The sequence below is a fragment of the Cladophialophora immunda genome, assembly GCF_000835495.1.
Source record: "Cladophialophora immunda strain CBS 83496 unplaced genomic scaffold supercont1.1, whole genome shotgun sequence".
NCBI classification, from domain to species: domain Eukaryota; kingdom Fungi; phylum Ascomycota; class Eurotiomycetes; order Chaetothyriales; family Herpotrichiellaceae; genus Cladophialophora; species Cladophialophora immunda.
The window spans coordinates 234,122-249,104 of NW_015622541.1; the positions used below are offsets into that span (position 1 = coordinate 234,122).

Below are 14,983 nucleotides of genomic sequence, written 5' to 3' on the forward strand. Positions count from 1 at the left end.
GGGCAGAAAGAGGCGTACCTCGTACACGACATCGTCCCAGGGACATGAAGGGAACAAACTCGGGGGCGTGGTGAAGTAGCGCGGTGATGGTGGTGTTGGCCTCCCCATCAAGGGTGCCTGACGGCAAGGAGAAAAGCCTTGCGAGCCGCGAGTGGACGGCTGAGATGTTGTCCTCAAGACTCGACCTGATTTCCCGATCTTGGGTCATTGGATTCGTCGGGGGACTTCCAGCAACGTCTGAGGCGGTCGATGGTTGTCGTAGCGGTCATTCCTCTGGCAAGAAATTACTCGGCGTTATTGGCCGCCTAGGGGGGGACAATATGTCATATCTGGCAGACTCTGCTTTCAGAGTGCTTTTCATGATCTTGACTTTGAGATTGTGTCCTACGTCCGTTTGCGGGCGGGTCTTTTTTAGGGTCCCTGCCAAATGTGTACAATTGCAATATACCACCAGAGCTCCTTGTAAGTAACCTCGTCCGCGAAGTCCAGTGCATATCAAAGTCAGCCTTTCGGCCATGATGGCTCGTGGCGAGTCGGTACGATACGCAAATACTGCGTGGCTCTGCTCTTAAGATATCGCACCTTGGCTTCGACAGCTTGAGCAGTCTTCTAAGCGCCGCAATGTGCTGTAGTCCGGTGGCCGAAGGCGAGAGGGGGATTCATAGGGGACTTGGTTCTCAGTCATGGAACTTGGCTGCAAGCTCTATACAATATGTTTACTCGGTAGCTTTATCAGAGTCTATATCTGCTCTATGGCCCTGTGCAGAAGGACTTGCAACCAGATGGGAGGAAGCATGCTCTCAGCCTTGTCAAGAACCCTTTAAAGCGGCCGGCGCATTCCGCAAATCACAAGGCTGAGAGGGCGGCGAGGGATGCCGGAAGGCTAGTGAGGCCAATGCGGCCAGCCTTGCCATGCCACGCAAACGCCCTTTTACCTCGTCCTGGATCCTTTGACTCGACAGACTCGAACTACACGTTTGGATGGAGAATCGTCCCTGGATCGACCTTGCATGCGGCTAACAATTAACACCTCGTGCATACACTCCTTTATATACTAGAAAAATCTCTAAATAGCTCTGCTATCACCGTCGGTTGCCAACGCCCATGACCTCATCCTGAGCCTCAGCCTGCGACTCCTGTGCCCTGCAACCAGCATCCGACGAATAATGGCTCCCTCTCCTACGATCCGACGCCTCCTCAAAGAGACTGCCGAACTCTCCTCCCCTTCTTCGAACCCGAATCCCGCTTTCTTCGCGGGTCCCGTCTCCGAAGCCGATTTACATGAATGGCATTTCACCCTGCTGGGTCCTCCCTCCCCGTCCCCCTACGCCGGGGGAATGTACCACGGCCGCATCACGCTACCGGCCACATACCCGCTGAAGCCGCCCAACTTCAGATTCCTCACCCCGTCGGGGAGATTCGAGGTGAACCGCGAGATATGTCTGAGCATCTCCGGGTTTCACGAGGAGACGTGGATGCCCGCCTGGGGGGTGCGGACCGCGTTGACGGCGCTCCGAACGTTCATGGCGGAAAAGGGCTCGGCCGGCCAGGTCGGAGGCTTGGAGGCGCCCGCGGACGTGAGGAAGAGACTTGCAAAGGAAAGCCGGGGTTGGAGGTGCGACGCCTGCAAGAAAACGAACGAGACCATCATGCGCGAGTGGTGGGACATCTGTCGGGAAGCCGGGGTCAGTGTCTCGGCAGAGGAGGATCTGGGATTAGAGACTCTGCCAGAGGGGATGACGCTCGAGGCGCGAGATCCCAATGCGCAGTCTAATGCTTCTTCGCAAGCAACCGCTGGGACGAAAAGTGGAAGCGAAGCTGGTGCACAGGACGCCCCGAAGGGGACAGCGGCGGTATCACAAGAGCGGCGGCCGCAACCCTCTACAAATCCAGATCCCAACACGTCGACGCCATCTGCATCGGTGCCGGTACCACCCTCCCAGCAACCTCAACCCCCCTCATCGTCGTCACACTCGTCACGATCCAACTCATCCAACCTCACCCGACCTACAAGCCAGAGATGCATCCCCATGGTCCCCACCCCGTCCGCGGAAGCAGCCCAGGCCTCGGCCGAAGCAGTCCTGACGCCGGGCGACTTTGTCCAACCTCCCTCTGATGGCTCCACGGCATCCAACACCGGCTCTTCCACCACCCATCGACGGCCCCTTTTCACGGGCCTACACAATGCCCCGCTCGCCGCCGCGAACGCGGCCATCGCCCAGAGCGCGCGGCCCCTGACGCTCCAGCGCGGTCGGGGACGGGACAGGGAGCAGCAGACCATCACGATCGACCGGGCCATCGCGGGCGTGTTCCTCGCGCTGTGCCTGATGGTGCTGAAGAAGATCTTCTACCCGGCCGGCGGGCCCGGGGACCGGTATAATGGGGTGGACGAGTTCTACCTGCAGCGAGAGTAGGTCTGTCTGCGCAGCCCTCAGCATTTTGGCTATCTTTGGAGACATGCTTGGATTTGCCATGGTCGGGAAAAAACCATTGGAATATGCCGGGTTGTCGGGGTGGGGTTTGGTTTGGGATCCGGGCTTATGATCATGATGATATTGGTATGGATGGAAACATCAAGGGGTCAGTGGATGTAAAGGAACGAAAGGGGGGTTTGCTTTCTGGATTATTTCCCCATGGCTTTTGTCTTCTGAAAAGCGTGAGCAAGCGTACAAGCCAGCGAGCGTCCAAGCGAGCAACGCCGCAACGACTAGAGAGCTCGGCGCGAGTCTCATACCAGGCCTCAAGGTACCTACCTACCTACCTACCTATGTAGCAGGTCCACATGCGTTGCGTACATTTATTTGTTATTGTATATATGGCACTCTATGGTGGGAAATTCTTTTCCCACGACCCAACCCGGAAAAGGGATTCTCTACCTCTTCTTCCGGACCGCTTGGAATGATAGAATAGAGCAGGCTGCCCCGAGCGCAGCCTTGGTTCATTTTTGCGCCTTGTGGCAGAACGCTAACCTACATACATGCATGCATAAAAGTATCCAAATCCAGTCCAATCCGATCCAATCCAGCCCAGCCCAGCCCAGTCCCGCAATGCGCCCATGGTCGACCGTGTGATACATAACCAGAGCCGTGATCGCGCATGCATGCCAAGGGGATTTGTTTGGATGTATCCAAGGGGATCGGTTGATCGACCCATCCATCGTAGCCCGGACCACGTTGTCCCGACCAGATACACAAGATGAATCCCCCGACCCATCATCTTAGTCTACCTGCACGGTTCCTCCTGATCCAGCCTCTCTCTGCATCGTCTTCCTCAGCCCTAACGTCATACCCAATATCCGAGTCGCTGTCTTCGTCGCCACTGCTGACCTCGAACGGCTCGTTCTGGTCAAAGTCCCTCCTATGTCTTCTCTTGTTCTGATCGGCCGTCGAGGCGTTCTTTTGGTTAGGAGGGAGATGCTTCATGGACATGGCGCTGCGGGAGTACACGTCCTCGTCCTCGGTCCGTGGGACAGTAGTTTCGTGGTGCTCGTCAAAATTGATGGTGTAGTCGCGGTCTCGATCCCTCTCGTACTCTTGATACCCATAGCCCCGATTGTCTCTTCCATTTCTAGGTGCTGCATGTTGATCATGGTCCATCATTGCCGCCAGCCTTTGCTCTTTTCGCCGCACTGCTTCTTCCTGCGCCGCCATCCATTTCGGGCTGACTTCCCACCGCCATCCGTCACCTGTGGTATTACATATGGGCAAGGCCCAGAGAAACCGATTAGGTCCAAACAAGTGGTTAAGATTCCGACGCCAGCCTAGATCGAATGCATTGGGCATCTTCTCGGACTCTTCATCATCTAGATATTGAGAGTATCTCTCCCGCTCGCGAGCGGCCTCCATGTGGGAGTAAGTGTTTCGCAATGACCGAAGGGCTGGGGTATCGCTGAAAGCGTCTTGGTGGTGGCGGCGGTTGTCGGGGGACGGATCTGGGCTTTGAGAAAACGGGTTCTCGCGGCGCGCTGTGTTATAGACACTCGGGACAGGCGAAGTATGTTCTTCGCCTTCCTCATACCGCGAGGCTCCAGGGACAGCATTGGCATTCCACTCAAGAAACTGCTCCCCAGCTCGCTGCAACCGACCTGCAACACCTTCGGAGCTGCGTCTGCTGTGGTTTAATTGTTGCTCCTGGCGATTTCGTTCCACGAGAGTCCTGACACCACTAAGATATCTCGTCTTCTCAAGTCTCTCGATAGTAGTTTGGCCGTTCATGCAAAGATAAATATGCCAACCGGTGAACGCACTCAGTACCAGACCGATGATTCCGGCTATGACGGAAAGGAGGATAGTATTGACTGGTGCCACTTCATCGAGATAGCCACTTTGCTCGAACAGCTCTTTCCACATCCACCACGCTGCATTGAAAAAGCATACCCAACAGAACAGAGACGTATATATGAGGAAGAGTACAAATGCTTTATAGTTCCGCAAGCCCAGGCAGGTGGACAGCCAGGGGCAGTGATGGTCCATCTTCAACACGCATCTCTTGCACGTAGAGCAATGATGTGTCCGGTCAGGCTTCGGAGTGTGGCACTTTTTGCAGAATCTGGGCGCTCCGGTCGAGGAAACGGTGATGCTCTGGACCTGGCTCGCATCGGTGGGGGGTTCGTGAGTAGGAAGCATCGAGTATCTCCCCTGGCTCCTATCCGAGGACTTCGCAGGAGATTTCAAGGGTGAACCAGGATCCGTAAAGGCGGCGACTGTGTAGGACCAGTTCGCCAACGCGTAGAGGGTGACCCCCAACATCGACATGGCTTGGATCAACCACCACACATGTTTTGACCGGTGAGATCCGAAGCCGATCGACGCCACCACCCACACCGCCCATGTTGTTACACTATACACAAAAGCGAGAGGGAAGAAGGTGGCTATGGCGCAGCAGACACGCTCGCACGTCCGGGCGCATGATCGTAGTCGGCGGCGCGAAGGGGTTGGAGGGGGCGAGGAGGACGGACTCGAGTGGCTGGGCATGGGAGAAACGGGTACGAGAAGAATTCTATATTGGCGCTACTCGAAGGAACTGTTGGTGTACAATCACTCAGGCGGTCGAGTCCAGTGTCGTGGACGAGTGATCATCTCGAAGGCGTTGACTGCATGGTTGCGGCAAGGGAGGAGGTAAGAAATTCTTTATCCAAGGACGCAGGCTCATGAATCTAGGAGAGTAAAATGAATGGACTGGAGCACTCTGTGTAGTGTCAATGCTGGTGGACTGGGAAATACAATGCGTAGGTGATGCGTCTAACATTTACTGTGCGTTGTGAGGAGTTTTGAAACGGCGCAGTTGAGATGCTGCGAGGCTGGCGGCGGAGTGACGTGGTCCCAAGGCTCTTCCTCAGCCTTGCTATGAATACCTACATACGCGAGGCTGCTGCCTCCGCCACCTCCGCTGCGAACCTTACCATCTTCTCGCCTCTCGCGTCTCATCTTGGTGGCTGGGATCTAGAATGGGCGGTGGAGGAAGTACATCAGAGTGCAGATATTGCATTTGTGTGTCTAAACGAGTGTAGCAGTAGTTGGATATTCCATGTGATATCCACTTCTGTCTCTTGGACCCCAGCCCTGTTCATTTGCTTCACCAGTCCCTTCAATGTTGCCTCATTGCTCTTTTTACTTATCACCTCGTCCATCTTCAACCAGACTTCACTGGCTCGGTGTTGGCATTCTCCTCCTTCTTCTCCAGACCAACCGGCTCCCTGACCATGACATCCATCCTCAGCTCCTTGCCCGCAGCGCGTTGCAAGTAGATATGCTTGCGCAGTTCAAAGCCCAACTTGCCATAGATGATGATGTTGATGTCGTGCGAGCTCTCCAGGTAGCAGGGCAGCCCTTCGGTATCGGCCTGTCTTTGGTTAGCCAGTTAACCAGGAAATCTCTGATATGAAGCCCATACCATCTTCGTGACATATTCAATCAGCTTTCGGGCATGACCACGGCCACGTGCCGCCGGCTTGGTACCTATGTAGTTCAGATACCAGGAATTGTTGTCCCTCTCCCCCAAGATTTCCTGCTTAGTGTGATGCAACAGGGGCAAGAACTCATCGAAGAATCGCACGTTTCCCTCCTTGGACAGCTTCCAGCTCAACCGCCACATGCCGCTGCGAAGGATGGTGAACCAGTCGTCGATGTTCTTGCCTGGTGGCAGCCACAGAGCAACGCAATCAAAGTCCTCACCAACCGTCAAGACCAGTCCTTGGAGACAGTGAGCATAGGTGACATACTCCATGGAGGCTTTGTGCAACTCGAAGCGCTCCTCTTCCGTCATATCCATGCGGTCCGGAGTGTCGATGGCGTAGCGGACGATGTTGTCAAGTCGAAACGCCTCGGCCAGACAGGCGGCGGCCTGCTTGTACTCGTGCGGAGCGACGACGCGGACTTGATCCTTGTTCGGGGTGGTCGCGGCGACCTTTGCGGGTTTCTCGTGGATGATGGCAGCGTCCAGAATGGGGACAGCAGCACTAGGAAGAGCCATACTGAAAAGGATTGGGGATTTAGCAGTTTCTAGGTTTTGACTCTTTCTTTTCTTTCTTTGGTCCTTTCTTTTACTTTAGTCGAAAGGTCAAACATGGTCGGTCAACCTACTCTGTGATCAACCTCGATCAAGGGGTCTTGTAGAATGGCCTGTATGCTCGGAACACAGCTGAGCAGTAGAGACAGTGTCGCTTCTAAATGGGAAGCGGAGGCTGGGGCAAGAGGTGCGTATATCAACCGACATCAGCGTATGATACGTCTGAGGGGTTAAACTTTGCAGAGAAAAGGCAGAGACGAAAGGATGGCTAGCAGAGCAGTATAGATAGTTCTGTTTGATCTCGCGGGTTGCACGAAAGCGTTGGATGCGTGGCACGACGGGTCGAGGGTCGAACGGAGGATCGAACGTGGGAGCTGTGCTAACGGTTGTGTAGCTCCAAGGTCACGACAGGCAGCTGATGATGTCGAAGTCGACACTTCAGTGATCTTGTACGAGGCCTCGAGGCTGGAAGCAAAGCAGAAGAAGGGTGGAGGTGTCTCGTAGGGAGGCGGGCGGGAGTTTATCAACCTGCCAACGATGGAGACGCGAGGCAAGGTTCCTGGGTGCCACTTGGCGGAAAGGATGTGGTGAGAAGCCAATCGCCAGGGTAGGACGAGTTGGACGAGTAAGTATTCGTGGGACGAAGATGGCTGAAGCCGACGTAATTCAGTCAGCACCCACGGGCTCGTCGGATTGCTGGAATCAACGGCAATGGCTCCTCCCCACGCTATTGCATGCTGGAGTGCAACCAGAGGCTTCACATCAGCAGCAGCTGTGCATATCCAGCTTGTCTGCCCGTCTTTCGGCTGCCACGCTCCTGTACGGTGCTTTGTATCAGCTCCACCCTGCAACCAGTGAGTGGAGGGCAATGGACATGAGCGAGAGGGAAAGGGTCACGGGGTCCAACGCATCGACATGCTCGTTGAGGTTTAGGCAGGAAAATGGGTTGCAGACGGAGTGAGGCGAAACTTGGGGGCAGCCAAGGGGGCATGATTGGTGCATCTTCTCGTTCCTTTTGGGTCCCCGACAGCAGTGTGCAAAGGCCTGAGTGGTCAGCCTGCGTGGGATATCTGTGCAATCTGATCTTTTTCCGCGAATCCGCCCTTGTGACCAACTATCAATGGAGCGGGAAAGGGGTCAGATGGAAGAGCGGCTTTTGCGCGTATCATACACACTTACCTGAAGACTTTGACAATACCTATCCTCGATATACATAGACCAAATGGCCCTTTCACGTAGGAAAAATACCGGTAAAGAACAGTCTGACAATGGGGAATCCCGAGACCGCCGCAACAACAGCAGTCCGAGTCCCAAGGCGCTGATCAAAAAACGACCCAGTTGCCGCTGTTCCGATCGAGCCAGGCAGGAGAAAATGGAGCCAGCGAGAGCCCACAGCGGCTGCCAGAGATAAGGTAGCCTCCATTTCATAACATAACAGATAGATATATGCTTATGATGATCAGCCGGCGTGCTTGTATATGCCATTTATATAGGATGGTCTTGGCACAATGGTGGAGGTTCAAAGTTGCGAGACATCAGAAGTCGGCACGGCTTGACCAATAACTATATATATATATCCTCTCTAAACCCCTGTCATCGATCTTTACGCATGATTCATGGCGGCAACAGCATCATAGATGATATGGCTGATAGCAGGATATAAGGCGAGTAGTGATTGAGCAGTCTGGTGGATCTCGGCGCATTTTAGAGATTTGTTGTCGAAGTCAATGACCTTGAGCGCTGTGATGAGATGTCATTGCGCACGTCCATGTTACTGCCTCACTTCACCTCGACATGGATGGCCTCGACGTCGTGCTTATGGGAGGCTACTCCGACATCTTCAATTCCACTGAAGTCGGTCATTCCGAACAACTCGTCCATTCGCTCCAAAGAAATCTGGGAACGTTGTCAGCATCCAGCAGCCCGAGAGACACACCGAGAAGGTTCCCACTTACTCCTTTGGTCTCTGGCACCAAGAAAAATGCTCCAATAGCGATGGTGAAGCAGAAGCAGCCGTATATAAAGTATGTGCCGTAACCATTTGAACCCACAGTATCCAGCATAACGGGGGTGGCTCGAGCAACAGCCAGGTTGAAAACCCATTGTGTTGCCGCAGCGTAGGATACGATCAATCCTCGGAGCCGTTGAGTGCTGATTTCAGAGGAATAGATCCCTGCAGACAAGTTTAGCACCACCCAGGACCCGTGAGCGAAACGACTTACAGCAAACGGGACCCCAGCCAAATTGGAAAGCTGCCGCGTAGAGATAGACCATGACCAACGCCGCATATCCCGCACCAGAGATAGGAGCACCTTTCTTTGGCGGGTCAAATCGGACGAAGAAGCCCAGGTAGAACATGCAGAACCACATGAACAGTCCTGTCCAGACCAGCGACCATCTGCGCCCAAGTGTGTCGGCAAGGAAGGTAATGAAGATGGCGCAGGAGCCCATTTTCACGATCCCGTAGACCCCGGTAGCGAATAGGCTCTGTGCATTTCCGGTGACGCCGAGATCGGTGAAGATGGTTGGCGCATAGTAGTTCTGCAATCGTGTTAGCTGGGACACCTCGTGTTGGAGAACGCCAAACGCCTACGATAGCATTAGTTCCAGTCCATTGTTGAGCAGTCATGAGCGCGATCGCCATGATTGCTCGTCTGCGATTTCCAGGAATCGTCCATGCCTCCTTTGTCAACGCCCAGTAACTGTTACCGCCAGCACGGGCCCTCTCGGCTTCCAACTGTGTTTGCATCTCGAGCAGTTCGGCTTGAACGTAGGGGTGCGTGGTTGGTAGGTTTCGCACTTTCGCAAGAATCCTGGAGGCCTCATCCCAGTTGTCTTGGGAAGCAAGCCATCGAGGACTCTCGGGACAGAGGAGGATAGAAACAAAGAGGAGGAACGGAGGCAGGGACTGCATCGACAACGGGACTATCCAGGTGGCATGGCCTTTCAGGTGGAGCAGGCTGCCGTAGTTGATGAAAAAGGCCACCATGGCCCCCATTGTTTCGAAAAGCTGATAGAAACCGACGAGCAGACCTCGAATGCCACGGGGAGCATTCTCAGCAACGTAGGTGGGTGCGACCATGGTGGCTCCGCCCAGACCTAGACCTTCAACAAACCTGATAGTATTGTCAGTTTCCAGGCTGTAATAATATCTTCCATTGTTTACGTACCGTCCAATGTAGAAGCAGGATAAATGGCCATATGACAGAGCCTGAAGGAGGCCACCGACGAAAGCGAAGGATGCCACAGTATAAATGGTAATCTTTCGACCCCATTTGTCGGCCAATGGATTCGCGGCGAGCGCACCGACGATGGCGCCTGCTTGCATAACGGAGACCAAGTTGGCTGAGAGATTGGACTGTGCGATTTTCGACTTATTTGTGAGGCCGAATTCACTTGGAGCAAGCAGGTTAGTCATTGCCATAGCCAGTTTTAGGGAAGATTGGGCATACTCTTTGAAATCGGGCAACGTTATCACTCCGCCAATAATCCCAATGTCCATGCCAAAGAGTGTTCCTCCAAAACAAGCCTGTTCGATCTCAGTACAAATCTTTGTCTTCCTCCCGGATGGCATGACTTACGGCTGCTGCCAAAGCGAAGACTCTCCAGTTGTAGACCTCTGGAGGGTCCAACTTGACGGCATCATTGTGCACGATTCTCCTGAGGAACGACATATTGGCCAAGTGCGTGGAAGAGTCTGGAGGGACCGTGGAGCTGAACAGTCAAGGCTGGAGGACTGACGAGCGAGGTGGTGAGGCGGGCAGGTTATTAAATGCAACCATCGATCGGCCTTCTCAAGCTGCCACATGTTGGACAAGGATTGTCTTCAAGCGAAGGGACTCTGTCGATTTACTGCCGTGTCAGCGGATCTCCATCTCCTCCTGGAGAGAGGACTGGAGACTCCATAGACCATGGGGCAAGCACAACGGATCTTTGCACCGAACGTGCCCAGATGGAATGATAGAGGCCGGACATTTGCCAGATGTCGAATAGTTCAGCCGTTGGCACACCACTTAGTGGCCAGCGCCAGGCTATATCCAGACAAGATGTGCAAGCTTCAACAAGCATTGGACGTAGCATGGTAGGGTGCCGACCCTGTTGTAACGTTCTGTCGCCACTCTCGGTGAGCGGTAGGTGTCTAGGTGTCATTAAACTGCGGGGACAGGCTGGGCTCGTCTCCAAGAGTGGTCGGTGTTTTCAGCCTGAAATGAAGGCTTGGTGTAGATGGGGGAAGCTGGGGGGAAGACGGCATCCTCCCACCAGCTCAAACAAGCTGCGATGCGGAGAGGCCAGCATTTTAGCAGGAGGTTGACACTCCACCTGGGGTACGGGACGACGGCAATCCATCCGCAGATCCTGGATAAATTGATGGATAAATAGACCATGGCTGGGGGCGGGCAAGGTTGAAGGGATGGTGTTGTCCACCAACTCCACCAGGCTTCGGTACAATCTTCTGCCGAGTTTATATAGTCCAGGACCATACCAGGTACACCTTTCGCTAAGCGACGGGAAGCCTGCTGTCGAACAATTTGACATGTGGGAGACGCAGCCATCACCACGTCCTGTAGAACAGAGGAGTATATATCCAAGGTCGGACGCTCTGTATGTACCCAGGGCGACGATGGCAATTCGACCAGCCAGCCAGCCGGCCAGAAGCTGTGCAGCGAGTGAACAGTCTCCCTCGAGCAGTTGACAAGTCCAACATCGTCTCCGGAGCATGTTGTCCTCTTTGCCACAGAAGCCTCCGAATTGAGACTGCCTAGGCCATCTTGTTTCTCAACCAGCCTGGGATTTGTGGTCGCTGCATCCAGCTCTGCTGCCACTTCTTTCGATAGTCCGGAACACTGGATGGCATAGCAAACACGCCAGTTGCCACCCAAACATCCGCGTTCGCAGGTATATCCATCGCCAGGCTAGGTAGGACTGATCTGCTCTCCATCAGGTTGCTATTCGCATCTTCGTCCAATACGCGGCCAGTGCGGCCGTCGCGTTGGTGCAGCTCAACTATACCAACAGCGCCGCCCCGCGTCACTACCACTGCTTCGCCGTTGTCTGCCTGCCTTCCCTCAGTCTTCTCGGCGTCCATCTGCTGTAATTCGCGTTCGTCCTTCTGCGAGACGCCGTTCAGTGCAAAGGCGCCCTCGCTCGTCTTCAAGGTTCTGCTGCCTGTTGCGATATGGTGCACCCGGAGATGCCAATTTGGTGCGGCCTCGGTAGGGGGAAGCAGATAAGTCTCGACATGGGTATCTGCCCACGGTTTCCACTCAGAGATCAACACAGGAGTGTCCTCCATAGTCTCCAGCCTTGCATTGAGTGGCTTCCTCCGCACTTTCCACGTCTCGCCTTGATCGTCCGAGACCCCAAGGACGTTATCGCCTCCTATCGCTTCCACAAAGTAACCGCCGGTAGGAACAGAATACCCAAAAGCCGTGCTGTATGCAAACTTTCCGTATTTGCTTTCGGCAGCTCTCATTGGGTAGTGGCACATCTGTCCCGAGGACAACAGAAAAGTGTGTCCTCCTTTTCTCACCGTGATGTGTTTCGGGTGTTTGAGTGCCACAACCTGCGCTATTGAATCGGAGGGATATGGTTCTTCTCGGCACCGCCAGAACTCATGAGATTCGGGCAAGGCCAACGCTGCAAATGAGAGCATGAACCAGTAGGTCGAGCCGGGCGAGTTGTAGTTCTCGGAGATGAATTGGTTGGGATAACCATAGCCGATGGTCAATATCCCGGCTCCATTGAGGATGTCCTTTTGCTGAGACCAGTATCGTAAATTCCGCAGGAGAATGCCTTTGACCACTCCCCAACTGAGAGGTGGCTCGAGATCTAGGTCCGCAAAAGCGACTGCCGCCCAGAAGCCGGCCATGGCGAAGCGATAGGTGAGCGATCGACCGAAAGTCATTGCTCGGCCTGCGACAGTCAGAAACAGAGCCTCAGAGCCTCTCTTGCACCGGGTGTCCTCACCTTGCTCGTCAAAGTAATGGAGGAAATCCTTCGCGTACATCCTCGCCCGGTCCCTATATGCCTCTGCTCGTTTGGGATCCCGATCACCATTTAGCTTTGCGTACAGCAACTGAAGATACTGGATGGCGAACGAGCCGGAGTAATAGTCCATCTGTAGCGTGTCAGGCGGGCCGTCGTTGCTCCAGCCGCCAGAGAGGTGAAAGGTATCGAGGTGGTCGAGGTCAGCTTCGAGTCGGCCCGCGTCATACTCTGCACCATTCTTCATCAATGCCAAGTTAGCAAAGACACGAAACCAGAGCCAATTTGTGTTTGGCATCTCTTTCTTGTTGATATCCAGCCACCTGCGAACATTCTCGCGCTCTCTCTCATTGAGTGGCTTCCAAAATTGGTCAGGGGCAACGCAGAGAGCGAACCCGAGAGGACACATTTCGACCATTCTTTGATCCAAATCCTTCGACCAGCCCCAGAACTCCGGATGCTCGGGATCTGTACCATTCCTTATCCCTTCCAGCCAGAATTCGGAACCTTCAAACGACTCACCACCCGCGAGCAAGGCTCCAAGACCCCACATAGGTCGTGTAAAGCCTTCGAGCTGCGCGCCTGCTTCATCGTAACGGGTGGCCGTGGCTCCAAGTCGCAGCCTTGTCTTCGCTGGCGAAAAGAAAGGGAACAAGGGGGTCAATAGTGACTTGCAAGCTTGTACAACGTCGGATCGCGTCACGAGGGGGTTGTTCAGCGAAGTGAAAAAAGGTGGTGATGTCCCACCTGCCATGGCTGCGGATTACGAGGTGTTCTCTCAAGGAAGGAGTCTAACCAGGTCTATTGATGCCGTTGGTACGCTGTACAAAATATCGGAAGAAACCTCAAGCCCTTCACCGAAAGCAGATGCTTGTGGTTCCCGGGGCTTATATTGATTGTATCCTCAAGAATCCCGGGCATTGCCGTTCAAAACAACTTACAGAATGACGTCGCATCAGTTGGTGTCGCGTTGCCCACCGGCCTCATACCGTTGAGGACCCAGCTCGCCAGACATTGAGAGCCTTAACCGCTGGAATTTAGCCGTAAAGTAAGAGATGCATGTCCTCAGTGGATACGTGGGGCGGTGATGGGCTTTGCAATTTGGAGTTGATCGTCTCCATTGCCTCAAGGCCATCTCTCCGAACTCGAAAGCAATATCCCCATAGGCTCTCTTGGCTGTCCCATGTACTCGTACATTGATCATGCAAAGGGCTCACAGTCATGAACTCCTTCGGTTACTACCCTTTGTCCTGAATTGCCATGTCTCATATCACTGTACCGTACAACGTTGTGTTGCTAACCCTTTCTGCTCCGCTGCAAGCCTGTCAATCCCGATGCCAGTGAAACTCCAGTCTTTTCCCGTTTCACCCTTCCAGAACTGCCCAGGTATTATCATCGACGGTCGTGAAAATCTTACCGGCAGCCACAAGTTCTTCGGCGCCCTTGTACACGTCACTTGTTGACAGGCTCATCGCAGAGGCAATCATCTGCACATGCAAACCTTCATTGCTCTGCGGTGTGTTCTTCAGTGTCGCAAAGATTCTCCGTGCCAGTGGTGAGCATTGAGCCAGCTGCCCATCTCCGGCAAATTCCTGACGCATTCCGTTGCCCGTCAATCCATTCGCTGCCCCATTTCTCTGCTGTCCGTTCGCCTGTGCGTTCGGAGGTGGTCCTCTCGTGAAGAACAGGTGTACAGCTGTTGCTTCGAGCAAGTGGTAATTGATCTCGTTGTAGTCCGTAATAGGCCGAATAATATGTGCTCCAACATGTCTCTTGTTGTTGAATGCTTTTAACCTCCCCCATACTCGACAATAGCCATCTTCCACCAGCTTGGGTTTATTTGAGTCAACATCCATCTTCTCTGCGTTGTTTGACTCTCCGTCAATCCATTGCTTCGCTTCGATGATACCCGTACCGTCGTCGATTTTGTAGGTGATGTTTGTCGGTTGCGTGCTTATACTGCGGATCTGGCCGACAAATGTGACCTGCACAAATGACCATTAGTCTCGCCTTCGTAGACCTGTTGCGAATTCGAATTACCTGGCTGAATGGCTCTCCATCGCACCGAAAATCTGCGTCTGGGTGGGGTTGTTCTGCGTCGAGAATTTGTTTGATGGTCATCGGCCTGACAGTGTCTTTCCCGTAACCCTTATGAGAACCGGTTAATCATGGATACTAGGCCTGGAATCATGGCCTAGGACCTACTTTTCCAGCAGCAGGGCTACTCTGCGGCTCTCCGGCCACGAAGCCGCCACCGTCTGCGGCGCCATGAGCGCCGTAAGAGGTTGTATACTGATTGTCGTAGCCGTAATCTGCGAGCGTCAGATGGCTCTCCAACCTATCGAACCTTGGTTTACATACTCATTGTGGTCGCGTTCGGGGGTTACTCGAGCGGTGGGATGCAGTGGGATGAAAGGTCTGGAGAAGAATTGATTCCAAACACGGACGCGTTGTCAACGCGTAAATTGATTTTCCGCTGCGGCTGCACTTT

At 54.0% G+C, this 14,983-nt stretch overlaps 6 protein-coding genes across 7 annotated transcripts; 1 reads left to right on the top strand and 5 right to left on the bottom strand.

Moving 5' to 3' along the window:
• The first annotated feature begins 951 nt into the window (after positions 1 to 951).
• PV07_00076 (uncharacterized protein) lies at positions 952 to 2,949 on the top strand. Its single transcript, XM_016386495.1, has one exon. The coding sequence runs from the start codon at positions 1,167 to 1,169 to the stop codon at positions 2,412 to 2,414; it is 1,248 nt and encodes a 415-aa protein (XP_016253423.1). The 5' UTR covers positions 952 to 1,166; the 3' UTR covers positions 2,415 to 2,949.
• PV07_00077 (uncharacterized protein) lies at positions 2,899 to 5,272 on the bottom strand. The gene has a single exon (XM_016386496.1). It carries the CDS (start codon positions 4,971 to 4,973, stop codon positions 3,213 to 3,215), a length of 1,761 nt encoding a protein of 586 aa, XP_016253424.1. The 5' UTR covers positions 4,974 to 5,272; the 3' UTR covers positions 2,899 to 3,212.
• Positions 5,273 to 5,467: 195 nt separating this feature from the next.
• PV07_00078 lies at positions 5,468 to 6,974 on the bottom strand. Of its 2 annotated transcripts, XM_016386498.1 has the most exons (3): positions 6,582 to 6,974; positions 5,893 to 6,534; positions 5,468 to 5,841 (listed from the first exon to the last, which is right to left on the bottom strand). In XM_016386498.1, exons 2-3 carry the CDS (start codon positions 6,469 to 6,471, stop codon positions 5,632 to 5,634), a joined length of 789 nt encoding a protein of 262 aa, XP_016253426.1. In that variant the 5' UTR covers positions 6,472 to 6,534; positions 6,582 to 6,974; the 3' UTR covers positions 5,468 to 5,631. The 2 variants fall into 2 exon arrangements, with proteins under 2 accessions (XP_016253426.1, XP_016253425.1); XM_016386497.1 differs by having other exon boundaries at positions 5,893 to 6,974.
• Positions 6,975 to 7,975: 1,001 nt separating this feature from the next.
• On the bottom strand, positions 7,976 to 10,668 carry PV07_00079 (uncharacterized protein). Its single transcript, XM_016386499.1, has 7 exons — positions 10,089 to 10,668; positions 9,960 to 10,036; positions 9,678 to 9,902; positions 9,101 to 9,623; positions 8,730 to 9,048; positions 8,463 to 8,680; positions 7,976 to 8,403 (listed from the first exon to the last, which is right to left on the bottom strand). The coding sequence occupies exons 1-7, from the start codon at positions 10,179 to 10,181 to the stop codon at positions 8,287 to 8,289; spliced, it is 1,572 nt and encodes a 523-aa protein (XP_016253427.1). The 5' UTR covers positions 10,182 to 10,668; the 3' UTR covers positions 7,976 to 8,286.
• PV07_00080 (uncharacterized protein) lies at positions 10,652 to 13,336 on the bottom strand. The gene is made up of 2 exons (XM_016386500.1): positions 12,475 to 13,336; positions 10,652 to 12,420 (listed from the first exon to the last, which is right to left on the bottom strand). Exons 1-2 carry the CDS (start codon positions 13,244 to 13,246, stop codon positions 11,267 to 11,269), a joined length of 1,926 nt encoding a protein of 641 aa, XP_016253428.1. The 5' UTR covers positions 13,247 to 13,336; the 3' UTR covers positions 10,652 to 11,266.
• Positions 13,331 to 14,908, bottom strand: PV07_00081 (uncharacterized protein). The gene is made up of 4 exons (XM_016386501.1): positions 14,854 to 14,908; positions 14,698 to 14,804; positions 14,533 to 14,640; positions 13,331 to 14,477 (listed from the first exon to the last, which is right to left on the bottom strand). The coding sequence occupies exons 1-4, from the start codon at positions 14,855 to 14,857 to the stop codon at positions 13,857 to 13,859; spliced, it is 840 nt and encodes a 279-aa protein (XP_016253429.1). The 5' UTR covers positions 14,858 to 14,908; the 3' UTR covers positions 13,331 to 13,856.
• Between the last annotated feature and the right edge of the window lie 75 nt (positions 14,909 to 14,983).

What these genes read in the sequence shown, in the direction of transcription:
- PV07_00076 (XM_016386495.1), top strand. Translation starts at nt 1,167, where the DNA reads ATGGCTCCCTCTCCTACGATCCGACGCCTCCTCAAAGAGACTGCCGAA.
- PV07_00077 (XM_016386496.1), bottom strand. Translation starts at nt 4,973, where the DNA reads ATGCCCAGCCACTCGAGTCCGTCCTCCTCGCCCCCTCCAACCCCTTCG.
- PV07_00078 (XM_016386498.1), bottom strand. Translation starts at nt 6,471, where the DNA reads ATGGCTCTTCCTAGTGCTGCTGTCCCCATTCTGGACGCTGCCATCATC. An exon ending in TTGAATATGTCACGAAGATG is followed by an intron (nt 5,842 to 5,892) that starts GTATGGGCTTCA and finishes AACCAAAGACAG; the next exon opens with GCCGATACCGAAGGGCTGCC.
- PV07_00079 (XM_016386499.1), bottom strand. Translation starts at nt 10,181, where the DNA reads ATGTCGTTCCTCAGGAGAATCGTGCACAATGATGCCGTCAAGTTGGAC. An exon ending in GGACTGGAACTAATGCTATC is followed by an intron (nt 9,049 to 9,100) that starts GTAGGCGTTTGG and finishes ACACGATTGCAG; the next exon opens with AACTACTATGCGCCAACCAT. An exon ending in TGGTGCCAGAGACCAAAGGA is followed by an intron (nt 8,404 to 8,462) that starts GTAAGTGGGAAC and finishes CAACGTTCCCAG; the next exon opens with ATTTCTTTGGAGCGAATGGA.
- PV07_00080 (XM_016386500.1), bottom strand. Translation starts at nt 13,246, where the DNA reads ATGGCAGGTGGGACATCACCACCTTTTTTCACTTCGCTGAACAACCCC. An exon ending in CCATTACTTTGACGAGCAAG is followed by an intron (nt 12,421 to 12,474) that starts GTGAGGACACCC and finishes TGACTGTCGCAG; the next exon opens with GCCGAGCAATGACTTTCGGT.
- PV07_00081 (XM_016386501.1), bottom strand. An exon ending in GTAGCCCTGCTGCTGGAAAA is followed by an intron (nt 14,641 to 14,697) that starts GTAGGTCCTAGG and finishes GGTTCTCATAAG; the next exon opens with GGTTACGGGAAAGACACTGT. An exon ending in ATGGAGAGCCATTCAGCCAG is followed by an intron (nt 14,478 to 14,532) that starts GTAATTCGAATT and finishes TCATTTGTGCAG; the next exon opens with GTCACATTTGTCGGCCAGAT.